The sequence below is a fragment of the Balaenoptera acutorostrata genome, chromosome 19 (genome assembly GCF_949987535.1).
Source record: "Balaenoptera acutorostrata chromosome 19, mBalAcu1.1, whole genome shotgun sequence".
Lineage (NCBI taxonomy): Eukaryota > Metazoa > Chordata > Mammalia > Artiodactyla > Balaenopteridae > Balaenoptera > Balaenoptera acutorostrata.
The window spans coordinates 52,628,173-52,644,354 of record NC_080082.1 but is presented as its reverse complement, the minus strand read 5'-3'; the positions used below and the strand labels follow the sequence as shown (position 1 = coordinate 52,644,354).

Here is a 16,182-nt window from a genome sequence, read left to right as displayed (position 1 = left end):
CTGAGAGGGGAGCTGGTTATTTTTTTAACAAATGTTAAAAAAATTTCAACAGCCAAAAGTTGAGGGACGGGAAGGGAATGGTTGGTGGGAGGTGGGGCGGAGGAATGGGGGCTAGGAGCCAAGGATGAGGGGTGGGGAACAGGGGCAGGGGTTTTCTGGAGGCAGAGCAGAGGCTGGGGTTGGGAGCGGGGTAGAGGGTGTTAGCCAAGAGCCATGCGGAAGGTCCCAGACGTGGGGCTGACCTGTACATCTCCCGCCTGCTTCATCAGGTTGCAGACAGAGACAAGAAGTGTTACCCCAGTTCCTCCGAGAACCCCAGGCCCCCTCCAAGTCAGCCCTAACTGCAGCTCCTCTGCCCCACCCTGATGCAAATCCCCCAGCTGGGCATTTCCAGACCTCACTCAGGGTGGTGGGTTTGTTCTTTAGACCCTGTCCTTCTGGGAAGGATAAGGGGAGAGGAAAGGGGGAGATGTGGGATAATGGGATAGAAGGAAAGAAGTGGGTGAAAGGAGAGGAGGAAATTGGGATGGGGGAGGGAGATGGGGAGGAGGGAGGAGTAAGATGAGGAACAGGGAGATGGGGAGGAGGGTGATGGGGAGGAGAAAGCATGTAGGGCGGAGGGAGGAGATGGGAAAGAAGAGGGAAATGGGGGGGAAGGAAAAAGACGGGAGGGAGGAGATGGGGATGAGAGAAGGGGGGGGAGGAAGGAGGAGGGAGATGGGGCTGCTATGAGGGCTGCAGGGAATGCGACTAGGACAGGGCAGGCTGGCGGGGTGAGGAGGGGTCAGGTAGGAAGCCCAGGAGGCTGTTCCCTCCCTCCCCGCCAAGTCCTCCTCCCAGCGCAAAGCACCCACCTTGGCCATTTTGCTCTTGCTGTCTGCAGTCAGAAATGACATGTTGTTGATCTCATTCTGGACCACAAAGTTCTGCTCTTCGCGCTTAAAGTTCTGGGGGTGGGGGGAGGCAGTGTTGGGGATCAGACAGAGTGGGGGAGGGCATCTTTGGGCAGCAGCTTCTCGGCTTATAGAGAGGAGGGGCAGGGCGGGTGGGCACTCACGTGGGACTTGGACCAGTAGATGAAGATCTCGCCCACCATCCTGAACAGCTCCTCCGCACTGGGATTGGGCTCGGTCAGCCAGTGTGCCCTGGGCAGGCAGGGGGAGGGGCTGGTGAGGGATGAGGGCAGGGACCCCCACAGAAGGGGGCCATGTGGAGAGACCTCAGGGGAGGGATCGGAGACTCCAATGGGAGGGATAGAGCTTTCTAGGGTAATCTGGCCATTCAGATGATTTAAAAATGATCAATGAGGGCTTCTCTGGTGGCACAGTGGTTAAGAATCCGCCTCCCAATGCAAGGTACACGGGTTTGAGCCCTGGTCTGGGAAGATCCCACATGCTGTGGAACAACTAAGCCCATGAGCCACAACTACTGAAGCAAGCCCACGCGCCTAAAGCCCATGCTCCGCAACGAGAAGCCACCTCAATGAGAAGGCCGCGCACCACAACGAAGAGTAGCCCCCCTTATCACAACTAGAGAAAGCCCGCACGCAGCAGCAAAGACCCAACACAGCCAAAAAAAAAAAAAAAAAAAAAAAAAATCAATGACCATTCCTTAAAAATTGTTTTTTCTTTCTCTAACCTTCTTATTGAAGTATAACATATATACAAAGTTTCAACTTGATGAATTATCACCAAGTGAACACACTTGTGTAACTGCCGCCCAAATCAAGAAATAGAACATTTCCAGTCCCTGGTCTGAAAGATGCCCTTATCCAGACTTCTAGACCATGAATTTTTTTTTTAAGATTTAAAAAAAATTTTATTTTATTTATTTATTTTTGGCTGCATTGGGTCTTCGTTGCTGCACGCGTGATTTCTCTAGTTGCGGTGAGCGGGGGCTACTCTTCGTTGCGGTGAGCGGGCTTCTCATTGCGGTGGCTTCTCTTGTTGCGGAGCACGGGCTCTAGGTGCGCGGGCTCAGTAGTTGTGGCTTGCAGGCTTTAGAGCGCAGGCTCCCTAGTTGTGGCACATGCACATAGTTGCTCCGCGGCATGTGGGATCTTCCCAGACCAGGGCTCGAACCCATGTCCGCTGCATTGGCAGGCGGATTCTTAGCCACTGGCCACCACGGGAGCCCCTAAAGATTTTTTTTGATGTGGACCATTTTTAAAGTCTTTATTGAATTTGTTACAATATTGCTTCTGTTTTCTGTTTTGGTTTTTTTGGCTGCGAGTCATGTGGGATTAGCTCCCGATTGAACCTGCACCCCCTGCATCGGAAGGCGAAGTCTTAAGCACTGGAACACCAGGGAAGTCCCCTAGCCCATGAATTATTTTGGTCTGTTCTTGAATGTTACATAAATAGATGATATGATATGTACTCTAAAATTTTCTGGTTTCTTTCATTCAACCTGATGTTTGAGAGATTCATCCATGTTGCTGGGTGTTGCAACAGTTTGCTCACTTTCATTGCCGTGTAGTATTCCACTGTGTGAGTATACCTCACTTTACTTGCCTATACTTTTTGACCCAACACTCCTACTCCTAGGAATCTACCCTATAGCGATACCCACTCATGAGAACAAAATTGGGTGTACAAGGATGTATACAGCATGCATACCACTGCTTTCTGCTTCAGCTTCCATGACAGACATAGCTAATCAATCCAAGCACCCTTTCTCACAAAGCCCTGATGCAACCTTAAAATCTTTTTCAACCCAGAGGGAACTTGGAGTTGAATCTTGCTCACTATCCCTGGATTTGGCTGCATCTAAGACTCAATAATTCTTTAAACTTTGCTTCTGATTTTAGGGAGATGTTCGCAATTGGTTGATACCTGCGCTTGCCCTTTTATAAAGACCTATGTTTCTGGGGGAAATTAGTCTGGCCAGATCTGGACTATCTTCCTTTCTTCTCTCAGTGATGGAGGAGGGCCTGACCATTGGACTTCACTGCACAAATCAGGCATCCTGTCTACCCAAGCCTGAAGACGCAGTGCTGGAGGAGAGAAGTACGGCTCCTTATGGCTGATAGTGCAGTCGTCACAGGGCCTCAGATTCAGGAGGTTTAAAGGAGCAGAAGGGGAGAAAACACAGGCTGGCTTTTATTGGTCCATAAGCAACAGGGGCTGGGGGTCAGAAGGTTGGGTAGGACTGAGTGAGAATTGCAAGAAGTTTATAGCAAGTCAGAGGCGAGAGGTCAGATGGGGTCCGAGGAAGCCGGGGGTCAGGCTGGGGTGTGTGGGGGGACGGCTGGGGACATGCTGACCTGTTGTTGTCCACGTAGCGGATGAGCAGTGGATAGAGGGCGTACAGGTCCCGGCAGAGTACGGAGAACTCATCCCGCACCAGGAGCTCGCCCTCCTCGGCTTCCGCCTTGGCCTCTAGGCGCAGCTGCTCCTCCTCGGACACCACCTTCCCCGCCCGCTTGCGCAGCCGCCCGATGGTGGGGATGAAGTGTGAGTGCAGGAGCTCAGGCCGGGCCCGGCTCACGATGGGCTGGGCAAACACTGCAGAACCAGAGGGGGCGCAGGTGCTGCTGGCTGGCCACTGACTCCAGCACCTGACCTAAGACCTCTGATCGCACCCCTGACCTCTGTTTCCATCCCACGACTTCCGACCTGTACCTCTGACCCAGCAGCTGTCATCGACCCCAGCCTGACCCTGGCTTCTGACCCCAGCCTCTACCTCTGATCCCACTCCTGACCTCGGGCTGTGACCTCTGACATAGCCCCTGATCCTGGATCCCAACCCTAACCCTTGACCTGAAACTGTGACCCCTCAGCCCTACACAAGTCCTTGACTTCTGACTCCAACAACTGAATCCTAACCTGATATCTTACCCTAGCCTATGACATCTCACCCCAGTCTTTAACCTCTGACCTGGTCTATACCCCGACATACCTCACCACATGATTTCTGACTATGACCCTGGTTTCTTACCACAGCCTCTGACCTCTGACCTCAGCCCTGATCTCTAGCTTGGCCCTGATCCAAAACTTAACTCCTGACAAGGAACTTACAAGTCATGAATTTTTTTTTTTTGGCCACGCAGCGTGGCTTGTGGGATCCTAGTTCCCTGACCAGGGATTGAACCCAGGCGCCTGCAGTGAAAGCCCAGAGTCCTAACCACTGGACCACCAGGAAATTCCCCTGACATGGAACTTCTGAACCAGGAGCCCCAATCTTTTAAAGATTCACTTCTTGACCTCTGACCCAGAACCCTAACTGTCCATATCGGGGACCCTGATATTCGACCTGGTCCTCTGACCCTTTGTATAAGGAACTCAGCCTTCTGACCCAGTTTCTAACCCATGACCTAACCCTCTTCAAGGCTCCAGAAATTCAGACTCCAGCCTGGAGGACTCCCAGGACGCATGCTTCCACCTCAGACCCTATGAGCCTGAGATTCTGACCCCTTAGGATGACCTCTGGCCTTGTGACCCCGAGAAAACTGAGCTCTGACTCCTCCCCACTCCCAGAAAACCATGGACCCCGGGATCTCCCTCTGAGACCATCAGGTCCAGGGACCTGAGCCCCCATACTCAGGAGGCCCATGCCTGCCAGACCCACCAGCCAGCCGCTTCATCCACGAGGCCTCGTCAATGCCCAGGTTGTTGACGATGATCCGCAGGATATTCCCCAGCAGGGAGTTGAGATGGTCGGAAGTGATGGCTGTGCAGGGTGGAGGGGCCCCTGCAGGCAGGGCAGGCGGGAGTGCCTCGGGTCCGCGCTCCCACCAGCGGGGCAGGTAGCTGCACAGCATGGGCAGCGTGATCTCGATGACGTGCGGCATCTCTGTGTAGCGGGCCCCCGACTCAGCCAGCCCCCCTATGTCTGCCATGAGCCGCTCCAGCACCGGGATGTCAGGACACATCTCCTCCACGCTGTTGGGGAGCCCCAAGACTGGGGTGCGGGGAGGGGGTCAGGGCATGCCAACCCATCATGCCCAGACCTCAGTGTCCACACCATAATCGAGCACCCACAAACTCTGGGGTTCCCCAATCTGGAGTGCCCCCAACCTGGGGAATCCTCAGCCCCTCAGAGCCCAGACTGGGCCACACTACCCACAGTGGGTCTCCCTGGAACCCGTGCAGGTGGAATATAACCCTGGACAGCTGCCCCAGCCCCGCCCGACTTACTGGCCCGCTCCCGGGGCGACTTGGTGGTGTACACTGAGCAGGCATTATACTCGTTCAGCTGAGGCTCCAGGAACGCCACCGGCATGGCCGCTGCTAGGCAGGCCAGGCACTCGCCCAGGGCTGGCCGAAGCCTGGAAGACGAGGCTGTGCTTAGCTCCCACGCCCCCTCTGCCCTGTCCTGGATCCCAGTCCCTTCCTCCACAGAAGTGCCTCTCCCCAGGACACTTCGGGGCAGAGATGCCATTCACTGGTGGTCACCCATGCGGCCGTTTCCCTGGGTTTCCTGAGTGCCCTTTTGCTCTACCCGTGATTCTGGCACTGCCAGCGGCCCTCCCCAGTGCCCCCAGCATGCCTGGCTCCTGTGGGCCGCCAGAGTTTCTGCGTGCTCCCTGCCAGCCCAGAACAACCTGGCATCCTGGCCGCCAAACGCCTGTGCCCACCTGGCCCCCAACCAGTGGCCTCCACTTTCTTCACTGGCCTTCCTCTGAGCGCCCTCACGTGGCCATCTTGAGGAACTGCATTTTGAAGACTTTGACCATTTCCCGGCTTTTCATTCACCCCCATCTTCTCCTGTGCCCTCCCCTCCCTGGGCCCCCACGGTATCCACCCCAGCCCCAAACTATGGCTGTCTCTCCTTACTTTTCCACGTAAGGGCTCTTGGTGGTTCCCAGAGAGTAGATACTGCACAGCGTTCGGTAGCAAGAGACCTGGACATCATCCACTGAGGGAAAGAGGGAGGGTGAGGGTCCGTACCAGCTCTTCTCTAACCCCCTCCCTTGTCTCCAAATGACGGGTAAGAGCAGGGGCTGTAGAGCCAGCCTGCCATTTACAAGTTTTGTTACTTGAGCAAGTACCAACTCTCTCGCGGCCTTAGTTTCCCTCTCTGTAAAATGTGGATAATTATAGTATCTTCCTCATGGGGTTGTTGTGATGATTAAATGAGTTAATACTCAGAAAGCAACTGGAACAGGGCACACAGGAGGCACTCAGTGAAGGCTAGCTGTTCTTGGAGAGGAGTCACGGATGTCTTTGATGATAGTGATGGACACTCTCTCCAGCAAATGCAAACAGATATCCAGTTGTGACTTCAATATTGGTTATCCACACACCCCCCACCCCAGAAGGCCAGGTTAAGAACCTTGTCAACTTCCTAAGTGTCATGAGGCAAAAAGAGGGCAGGGGGACTGTTCTAGATTGAAAAGAGACGACAGAGACATAACAACCAAATGCAATGAGAGAAACTTCACTGAATTCTGAATTAAAAAAAAAAATCAAAGACATTTTGAGGGTAATAGGGAAATTTAACTATAGTCAGGTTAGGTGTGATACTGATATTGTGGGTACAGGAGAGAAGGTTCTGCAACATTCAGGTGTTGCAGGCTGAGTATTTAGGGATGAGGTGTCACTGTGTGTGTGCAACTCACATTCAAAAGTTCAACAAGGGCTTCCCTGGTGGCGCAGTGGTTAAGAATCCGCCTGCCAATGCAGGGGACACGGGTTTGATCCCCGGTCCGGGAAGATCCCACATGCCGCGGAGCAACTAGGCCCGTGCGCCACAACTACTGAGCCTGCGCTCTGGAGTCCACAAGCCACAATTACTGAGCCCGTGTGCCACAACTACTGAAGCCCGCGTGCCTAGAGCCCGTGCTCCGCAACAAGAGAAGCCACTGCAATGAGAAGCCCGCGCACAACAACGAAGAGTAGCACCCGCTCGCCGCAACTAGAGAAAGCCCGCGTGCAGCAGCAAAGACCCAATGCAGCCAAAAATAAATAAAAATAAAATAAATTTTTTAAAAAAAGTTCAACAAAAAGTTTGGAAATACTTTCACTCATAAAGTGAAAGGTAAAACAAATGGGGCAGATTGTTAACAATTCTCTTCTTTCTACTTTTCTGTATGTTTTTAAAATTTCAGAATAAAATGTTGGAGGGATTCCCTGGCAGTCCAGTGGTTAGGACTCCTCGCTCTCACTGCCAAGGGCTCGGGTTTGATCCCTCGTTGGGGAACTAAGATCCCGCGTGCCCCATGGCGCGGCCGAAAAAAAAAATATTGGAGCCGGGAAAGAACCCCATCCAAGTGCTACTTTTTTTATTTTTGTCAATGTCAAATCAGCAGTGAGCTGAGACAGGCCTCCCCTACCCCTCGGTCCCCAGAGCCCGTCCTGGACGCCTCCGATCCCCTGGGCCCCTCACAACCACCGAACCCCAAACTGACCTTGGCATCTCCCTCAAACTTGTTATTTCTCCCAACTTGTCTCATGGAGGCCCCACTGTCCCCAGGTCCCCAGGCCAGGGCCTCACTCTGGATGCCTCCTCTCCACAGCCTATCTCCTCGGCCTCCAAGACATCCCTCCCACCAGCCCTTCCTGCCCTTTCCTGCCTCTGCCATGCTCCACATCTTGTAGGGCTTTTTGAGTACCTGAACATACAATGTCATCACCCCCTATTGGGTGTTTTATCTTGCCCGGGTCTCATTAACAACATTATGTTACACACTGTATGCATTATGTTACAAGATCCCAGGCTGGGTCACACACTATAGGTGCCATTTGGTAGGATAAATACAGCAGACACTGCCAATTGACTCCCAATATCTGCTCTTACCTTCTTTCTGCTCTTCTCTTCTTCCTAGTAAGAGACCTCCATGCTTAGCTCAACACATGAATAAAGTCTACCATCCTAGCCTTCCTTACAGTGACATGTGGCCATATGCTATGTTCTGGCCAATAGGATAAATGTGAGCAGAAGTGATGTGGGCCATTTCTACGTTGTTCCTTTAAGAGAACTGAGGTGCCCTCCTCTGTTTTCTCTTGTCTCCTACTGGCTAGAATGAGAAGGAGATGGTGCACCATCTTGGACCATATGGATAAAGGCAATATTTCAGGGATGGCAGAGCAACAAGATGGAAGGAATCTGGGCTTCTGACGTCATGATCAACCTACCAGTAGACTGTTACATGAAAAAGAAATATATCTGTCACTTGTTTAAGCTACTGTGATTTAGGTTCTTTTGTTAGAGCTGTGGAATTAATGCTCTGATTAACTCATTCTCTAACCTACCGATTTTCTGAACTGAATGCACACTTTGCTTATGACAATGAATCCTCTCAATAAATATAACGCTGAAACACCTGCAGATTCTGTCAGGCACACTGGGATGGGTGGTGTTGGTTGAACTGACACCCCCCACACACAACTGCCCTTGAGATCAGGAGCCCTTACGGATAACATCGTCTCCAAATTGGTGCTGGGCGATGTGCTGGAAGAGGGTGGTGAGCACGGGCAGCAGGGCCACGGTGGTGTAGGTGAGGTTCTGGCCCACACCCTTCACCTGCGTGTGTGTCTGCGACACCTTGCCTAGCCGCAGGTTCTCCACCATCTTCTCGATGTCCTCCGAGGCACTCTCAAAGAACGAACGGAGGCCAGCCTTCACGATCTCGGGGCCAGACTTCATCACGGTCCTAACAGGGAAGTGGGGGCAAACCAGTTCCAGAATCTGAGATTCAAGATTGAGGAGAGTCTAGGAGAACAGGGGCTGGGGGTGGGAGCACGGTTAGAATGGGAGTGGGCACCATGACCCTTAGCCCCACCTGGCATCCAGGGAGCGTGCCAGGATATGAAGACAGTTGACCACAGCTGGGGCATCCGTCCCTGGGGGAGGAAGTTGGGCTTGGGTGAAGAAAGGGTTATGGGGACAGTACCTCCCTCTACAGCCAACTCAGCTGATCTCTCTTCATCCACCCCCACCCCACCTAGACTCCCATAGGCCCCTGTCCTTCCCTCATCCTGGCTGTGATCTCTCTTCCTGTCCCTCCCCCATCCCGGCCCTGACCCCTCTTCCTGTCCCTCCCCCATCCTGGCCCTGACCTCTGGGCCGTCACTGTCTGGTTATGAGTCTGAGCGTTCCATGATGGCAGGGCCCAGGACTATCCCAGTCACTGCTCTGTCCCCAGGACCACCCACTCCATGTCCAAGTTCAGAGGAAGAACACAGGGAAAGTTGTTCAGATTAAGGCATGAACCTGGGCCATATTTCTTCAGGGTGAGGTTGTGAAGAGGGGAAGAGAGGGAAGATTGGGGAGAAGGGCTCGGGAGCAGAGCTACTTACCAAAGAGAGAGACTCGGTGACGGACAAGAGCGGCAAGCTTGCAGAAGAGGCTGAAGAAATAGAAAGAAACAGGACAGGAGAAACAGGGAGCGAGGACACCAAGGGGACACAATGAGAGGAGGAGGGACAGGGAAGACAGGGGGAGAGGGACAGAAGACAGAGCCAGGAGGAGAAAGCATGATGGGGGAGAAAACGAAGGAGACAGAGGGGTGCGGAGGGGCAGAGAGATGAACCAGCTTGAAAGTCACAAGCAGTAACTGGTATGCTGGGGGTGGGGACGCTGGTCTGCCTTTCTGACAGGGTGACCAATTCGTCCCAGGTTGCCTGAAAGCCCCGTGTCCTGGGGCACACCAGGGCAGTTGTTCACCCTAGCCCTTCCATCACCTCTGCAGGTAGACTGATCAGTGCCCAGCACCTAGGACAGAGCCTCTAAGGTCCAAGGGTGGGAGGAAGAGATCCAGGATTACAATGCCGTGAGGTCAGGGGTGTGAGTCACAGGTCCCAGGGGGGCGCACCTGGTGATCATTTCCTTCTCCTTGTTGGAGGCGTGGCCACCACTGCCCAGCACTTTGGCCGGCGTGGACAGGAAATAGAGGCAGTGGTTGGTGAAGTACTGGTTGATCAAAGGGAGCAGGATCTGGGGGCATGGGGAAGAGACGAAGGGGATTTTGGGTGAAGAGAGAGGAAAGCCCACCAGTCCCCAGCCTCCTCCAGCTTCTGAGCCCACCTCTCACCTTGGCAAAGAATTTAATCTCCTGTTCATGAGGAGACTTTTCCACTCGTCCACTGCTGAACACAGCCTCTGGTGGGGGAAGGAAAATAGGGGTCATGGTGGCTTCAAGGCTAGGGAACTCAGGGTTTTCTGAGGGGGCAGAGTTGGGATATGATAGGAGATTGCCTCCTGGTATGAAGTCACTTGTATTGGCTTTGAGGTAAACCTCTCTCCCCTATCTTTCATCTGATCCCCCTAACTCCTTGATCAAACCCTTCCTGAGGCTGAAAATGGGGAGGAGGACAAACTGGGATGGGGTAAGGCCATGGAACATCCCCCTCCTCACCAATCACAAGTCCTTTTCTTTCTGAACTTCAATATCTGGCACTGAGTAAATGTGGAATGAATGAATGAAATAAGAAGTCAATATAGACACATTAGATTCAACTTTAAAGTGGAAATCTGTTTCAGTCATCATCATCATCATCGTAGTGACGGTAATAATTCATATTATTAAAATAATAATACTATTAAAATAATAATAATAATAATAAATAAGGCTCCAATTACTAAACACTTGCTATGTCCCCTGGCACTGTGAGAAATGTTCTTGCACAATCTCCTCCCAACCTGGAGGCCTGTATACTTGGCCCTTCATTCCCATTTTACGGATGAGGAAATTGAGGTGAAAGAGCTCACTCCAGGTCACTCAGCAAATAAGTGACAGAACTGTAGCGGGTTATGGTGAACAGAATCCCCCTTTCACAGATGAGCAAACTGAGCTTCAGGGAGGAGAGGGAATTGCCAGGAGCCTGTGCAGCATGGAGGTCTGGCTCACGTGGGATTTGGGGTGAGATGTATGAGTGAATCCTGCTGGGCCACTCACTCACCTGAAGGGAATTTGGGGGTTCCTGGGTGGCTCTTAAGGGGAATGCTGGGGCTCTCTGGGGGAAGCTGGAAGGGATCATAGGGGCCCCAGCTGTGATTCTTAGTGATATATAAGAGGCGTCTGCAGGGCATCCCAACAGCCTCAGCCTTCAAAATAGATCCAGAGTCTGCCCAGTTCTCACCCTCTTCTGCTCCTGCCGCCCTCAGTCTGCTCCCACAGGCAGCCAGAGGGAGCCTGTGAACACCCAAGGCAGATCAGGGCCCTCTCCTGCTTAGAATGCTCCCGTGGTACCATCTCACTCAGAGCAAAAAGCCACAGTCCTCCCCATGGCCTGCAAAGCCCGTCATGATCTGCCTGTCACTGACCCCGTTTCCTCTCACTCTTCCCCTCTGTCACTCTGCTTCAGCCACATGGGCCTCCTACTACGCACATCAGCGACCTCTGCACTGGTTGTTCCTCTCCCTAAAATACTCTCCCCAGATGACCACATAGCTCTCTCCCCAGCTTCCTGGAATACTCTATTTATTTATTTTTATTTTTTTGACTGCACAGCAGGGCATGTGGGACCTTAGTTCTCCGACCAGGGATCAAACCCACTGACCCCTGCAGTGGAAGTGCAGCATCTGAACCACTGGACCGCCAAGGAAGTCCTGGAATACTCCATTTAAAATTACAAGCGGCCCACACTCCCAACCCTCTTTAGCTAGCTCTAGTGTATTCCTCTTCCCATAACACTAATCACTTTCTGACACACTCAGTGATCTCCTTATTTCCGACTTTAAATGGCTGAATCCACCACAGGAATGTAAGTGGCAGGAGGACAGGGATCTTTGTCTTCTTGTTCACTGTCTTATTCTCAACCCCTAGAACAATGTCTGGCACAATGATTAGATGAGGGGAGGAAGGAGAAATGAATGAGCTGGGTGCCTTTGTGAAACTGCAGCTAGGGCGGGAACGGGGAGGGAATTCTCCGTACCCAGGTGGGCGATAAACTCCTGAGAAATGTCCATCCAGCGGAGCAACTGCTGCAGGAAGCCGAAGGCGAACCGTTTCTCAATGGAAGACGTATCCAGTTCCATGTCCTTAAGGCCCCTGCGTGCAGGCAGAGCGAGAGGTCAGCCCAGACGCAGACCCGCCGTATTTCCCGCCTCTTTCCAGTTCGGCCTGGACTCCCCCAGGCCCTGCCTCCGCTTTCCAGGCCCCACCCTTCTTAGGTTCCTCCCCTCTCTGGCCCTGCCTCTGCTCCCAGGCCCCACCCCCATCATCTTCCTTTCTCTGGCTCTGCCTCCACTACCTAGGACTCGCCGCTCCCAGCTTTTGCCGGGGTTCCGCCCACTTTCCCTACCCATCCCGGGCCGGCCTTCCAGCCCGCTTGCCTAGTGACCGCGTAGCCGTTCATCTGCAGGAACTTCAGCAGCTCCTGGGCCTTCTCTCTATCTCGTGACTTCTCCTTGGCCGTGAGCGTGTCGTAGGGAACCAGCAGGGGGTGGGTCCCACCACCTGGGGCAGGAAAGACCAGAAATCAGGGGCGTGGGGGGGACCCAGGCCGCTCATTGAAGTGGTTCCTGAAGTTCAGGGTGTGCATAATTATAGTAATAAAGACAGAGATAAGAATAACCAAACATTGCTTTCAGATGCTCCTCACATCCTCACCACAGCCCTACAGGAGTAAATGCTGCGATTATCCCCATTGTAGAGACACAGAAACGAAGGTTCAGTGGGGTGAAAGCAACTGTTCAAAGTCACACAACTGTAACCCAGGCCCTTACGACTCCGGAGCCTGTGACTAGGGGAGTACGGCGAAGGGGAGTCTGTGCGGCGTGGGGTGGGTGCCTCACCCTTGGCTTCCAGCTCCTGTTTCTTCTTCCGCCCCCATGTGTTGTGGTAATTTTCCGCCAGTTGTTCTGCCATGGCCTGGGAGAGGATGCAAAGGGTCAAAGCCCACATTCAGAGGATGTCTTCCTCTCCCAACAGACGCCTCCAGTCCCCAAATAAAGGACCAGAAGACTCACCTGCAGCTCCCGGGACAGGGTAACTCCGGTGAGGTCGGGGGGCTGGGGGTTGTAGCCTTCCCGTGGATCATAGGTCTGGGGAGACAAGGGAAAGATGAATGGACTAGCAGGAAGCCCAGCCCCCAAGCCAATTTATCCCCCCTGCCTGGCCCTACACCCCTCCTCTGTGCCCTCTCCTTAAGTCCCTGTCTCTAAGCCACCCTCCTCTCTTCTGCCCTTTGCAGTTCTTCAGACCCATGCCCTCTCCTTCCCAGATCTCTCAGCCTTCTCCTGCACCCCCTCCTGGCCTTCCCCCTTTCGCTGACCCCACCTTTTTCCCCTGGCCCTTATCCCCCCTCTCGATCCCACCTCCTGCCTGGCCCCACCCTCTCCTGGCCCCGCCCCTTATTCTAGCCGCTCACCACCCCCTCATGACCCCGCCCCCTGTCCCAGCCCCGCCTCCACCTGGGCACTTTGGGATATCTTCCGGGTTTTTTTCTTCTCCATCTTCTCCTCCTCACCCTCCCTGGCTTTCTCTATCGTCCATTCCCAGGCAATCATGGCCTTCAAGGACTCCTTAATGGGCCAGCGGTAAATCTCTTTGTCCTGGGGTGGACAGAAGGGAGTGGAGTTGGTGGAATGGGGTGAGAGGGAGGTGGAGGTAGGAGCCCCTGGCTCAGCCTCACTGGCCTCCAGTATCCCAAGAAGGGGAAAGCCCTGACCATGTGGCTAGGAGTGGTCCAGTCCGAATTCAATCCCAGGTGTCTTACCTGTTCTGTAACAGAGCTTCCCAAACTCTCATTATCCCCTTTTATACATGAGACTCAGAGAAGTTAAGTTGTATGGTCAAGGAATCAAATGCAGTCTCTCCAACTCTTTCTAAGAGAAGGGACACTAGGAGTCTGGGGTCTAGGGGAGGCAGCCAAGTTTGAGGGAAGACAAAGTCCATGGATGGGGAGCCTTAACCCACAGATCCAGCTAGATCCAAGCCCATGAAGCTGCCTCACCCCTCCCTGATCCCCCAAATTTTGGACCCCCAACTTGGATGCCAAGGCTTGGTCACCTTCTCCGAAAATGTCTTGTAGGGCCTCAGCATGGGATGGGTCTTCAGTTCCTCATCTATGTTCTCCCCATAGGACCAGTTGTTCTGGATCTGGAGGTGGAGAGGGGACAGGTGGGGGCAGTGTCACTATGGAGCTGGGAGTGGGAGCAGGATGAGGTGTGGACAGACACTGAGCGGGAACCCTGGAGGGGCTGAGGGTTCCAGAGGAGGCTGTGAATCCCAGGAAGAGTTATGGGTCTCAGGGAAACCTGGGGCCCTCCGGGAGGATCTGGGTCTGGGGGAAAGCTGGGGTCTTGAGGAAGGCTGGCAGAGGTGGGGGTTCCTGGGGAGGGGAGGACCATGACGCCAACCTTGTCGAAGGCCCACTTCTCGTGTGTGTACTCCGCAAACTTGTTAATGAAGGAGTCCAGCTTCTCTGGGATGATCACACTATTAGGGGGATGGGGTCAGCAGATGTTAGGGCTGGCCCCTCCTTCCACCTCTGAAACCTTCTTCTTCTCCCAGCCCCCAGGCCCCCCGCTCCTGCCCCCAGGCCTCACTTGAGGGTCTCCACAGGCCGAGGATCAAAGTTGCCTTCAGCGTCCACCGTGGCCTTTTTCTCAGCCTTGGATGAGTATGAGGCGTCCACGTAGTCGGGGGGCAGGGCCCCTGCGATGGCACACACGCAGGGCATAACCATGCGGTACAGCTCTGGGTCATATTTCTGGGGAGGTCAGGGCGTGGGGGGGGGTGGTCACTGCAGGCCTGACGGAGCCTTCAAATCCTGGAGCACCAGGACTTCAAACTCACTCCTCCAATCATCACCCCTCTTTCTTGAGCCCTCAAACATGAAGTATGGTCTCTCTCCCTGAAACCCAAACCTCAGATCCACCTGGACTCTCAAACCACGCCTATGTTACCCCCTCCAAACCCCCAAACTAGAGGCCCATTCCCTCTTCCATAATGTTCAAACCAGAGACCCAACTCATAGATTCTCCTAGATCCAAACCTGCAGAACTGTCTCCCTCCCTGAACCCCCAACTTTGAGGATTTCATTCTGGATCCCTGACTTCGGGCCCCAGACCCTCCAAACAGGCTTCTTTCAGGGCCTTCGGGTGCCCAGACCTTATGGGCCAGCGAGTCAAAGATGCCCCAGAAGAGTTTACGGGTGAGGTGCAGCTCTTCCTCCGAGGTGACCCCATAGTTGGCCCAGCCTGTGGGGAGGCAGTAGTACTTCCAACAACGCTCATAGTGGTTGGTGAGGAGCTGGGTGGGAACAAGAGGGGGACACACAAATGAGGGGGACATTAACAGGTGGCAGGCGAATGAAGGTCCAGGGAGGCCCTGGGGTGGGGGTGGGGGGTGGCAGTGCTTTTAAATTATGAAGGAGGTGTGGATTATGCAAATGATATGCTAATAAAGGGGAAATGGCATGCGTATTGGGAAGTGGTCCTGGACAGTTTGTTATGTAAATTTGGCACTCTAATTCAGAGTCAGGATGGGCATTAAATCAGAGCTGGATTTGTCTGGTGTTCTTTACACAAATAAGCATGCAGATATTAATCCATGGGTAGGGTTATGTGCAAATGGGCATACGGATGAAGTGATCTGTGCTTATGTGAATTAACATGGCAAATAGAAACATAGGCAGCACCCCATGGAAACACGTGGTAGTTGGGAAGAGAGCCTCCACCAGCCAATATGGAAATTTGAAATGGGGGCTGATTTAGATGTATTACGCAAAATAGTTAAAAATATCTGAGTTGGGGGTATCTCCTTATGCAAACTAGCATGCAAATGAAAAAATAATAGGAGAGACAGTGTGCAAATATTCAGGATAGCTGTGGTACTATTTACTGAAATAAATGCAGTCATTTGAATAGTGGAAGGCCGGTGGTCTAAGCATGCGAATAAGCATGCTAATTAGAAAAAGTGTGCCCCACGCAAATATATGCTAATTAAGATGGGGGTTGGCTCACTGTTATGCGAATTAAACGCTAATTAGGGAGTGTTAGAGGCACCAGTGACGCAAAGTGAATGTTAAAGAGGTTTCTATGGGGCCCGCTGCCCGCGCGTTTGCAGGTTAACTGGCCTGGGCGGTGTGATACAAACGAGTCCCGTGGTCCGAGGGCGGAGCAAGCCGGTGGGTGGAGCAAGCCGGTGGGTGGAGCATGGAAATACGCAAGCTGAAGAGGGCTTGCCCTCACCTTGAGCGGCATCTTGGCGAACTCGTTAAGGATGGGCACGTCGAACACCAGGCGCCGCAGTAGGTGCTGCAGCATGGACGGGCGGATGTACCTGCGGGG

At 53.3% G+C, this 16,182-nt stretch overlaps 1 protein-coding gene across 4 annotated transcripts in view; it reads right to left on the bottom strand.

Annotated features, from left to right (window-relative positions):
- The window catches only part of RYR1 (ryanodine receptor 1), a 116,732-nt gene that overhangs the window by 50,164 nt on the left and 50,386 nt on the right, over positions 1–16,182 (bottom strand). For 2 of the 4 annotated variants that reach the window (XM_057533766.1, XM_057533764.1), the window contains 22 exons: positions 16,084–16,174; positions 15,002–15,142; positions 14,437–14,600; positions 14,248–14,326; positions 13,898–13,987; positions 13,300–13,440; positions 12,856–12,930; positions 12,682–12,757; positions 12,220–12,343; positions 11,820–11,935; positions 9,977–10,044; positions 9,758–9,879; positions 9,243–9,292; positions 8,726–8,786; positions 8,358–8,596; positions 5,778–5,859; positions 5,139–5,269; positions 4,570–4,902; positions 3,266–3,506; positions 1,058–1,145; positions 855–947; positions 243–257 (listed from right to left, as the gene is read on the bottom strand). In XM_057533766.1, coding sequence (XP_057389749.1) covers positions 243–257; positions 855–947; positions 1,058–1,145; positions 3,266–3,506; positions 4,570–4,902; positions 5,139–5,269; positions 5,778–5,859; positions 8,358–8,596; positions 8,726–8,786; positions 9,243–9,292; positions 9,758–9,879; positions 9,977–10,044; positions 11,820–11,935; positions 12,220–12,343; positions 12,682–12,757; positions 12,856–12,930; positions 13,300–13,440; positions 13,898–13,987; positions 14,248–14,326; positions 14,437–14,600; positions 15,002–15,142; positions 16,084–16,174 — 2,620 coding nt within the window. The remainder of the gene's footprint in view (positions 1–242; positions 258–854; positions 948–1,057; positions 1,146–3,265; positions 3,507–4,569; positions 4,903–5,138; positions 5,270–5,777; positions 5,860–8,357; positions 8,597–8,725; positions 8,787–9,242; positions 9,293–9,757; positions 9,880–9,976; positions 10,045–11,819; positions 11,936–12,219; positions 12,344–12,681; positions 12,758–12,855; positions 12,931–13,299; positions 13,441–13,897; positions 13,988–14,247; positions 14,327–14,436; positions 14,601–15,001; positions 15,143–16,083; positions 16,175–16,182) is intronic. The other 2 variants (XM_057533767.1, XM_057533765.1) reach the window with 1 other exon arrangement.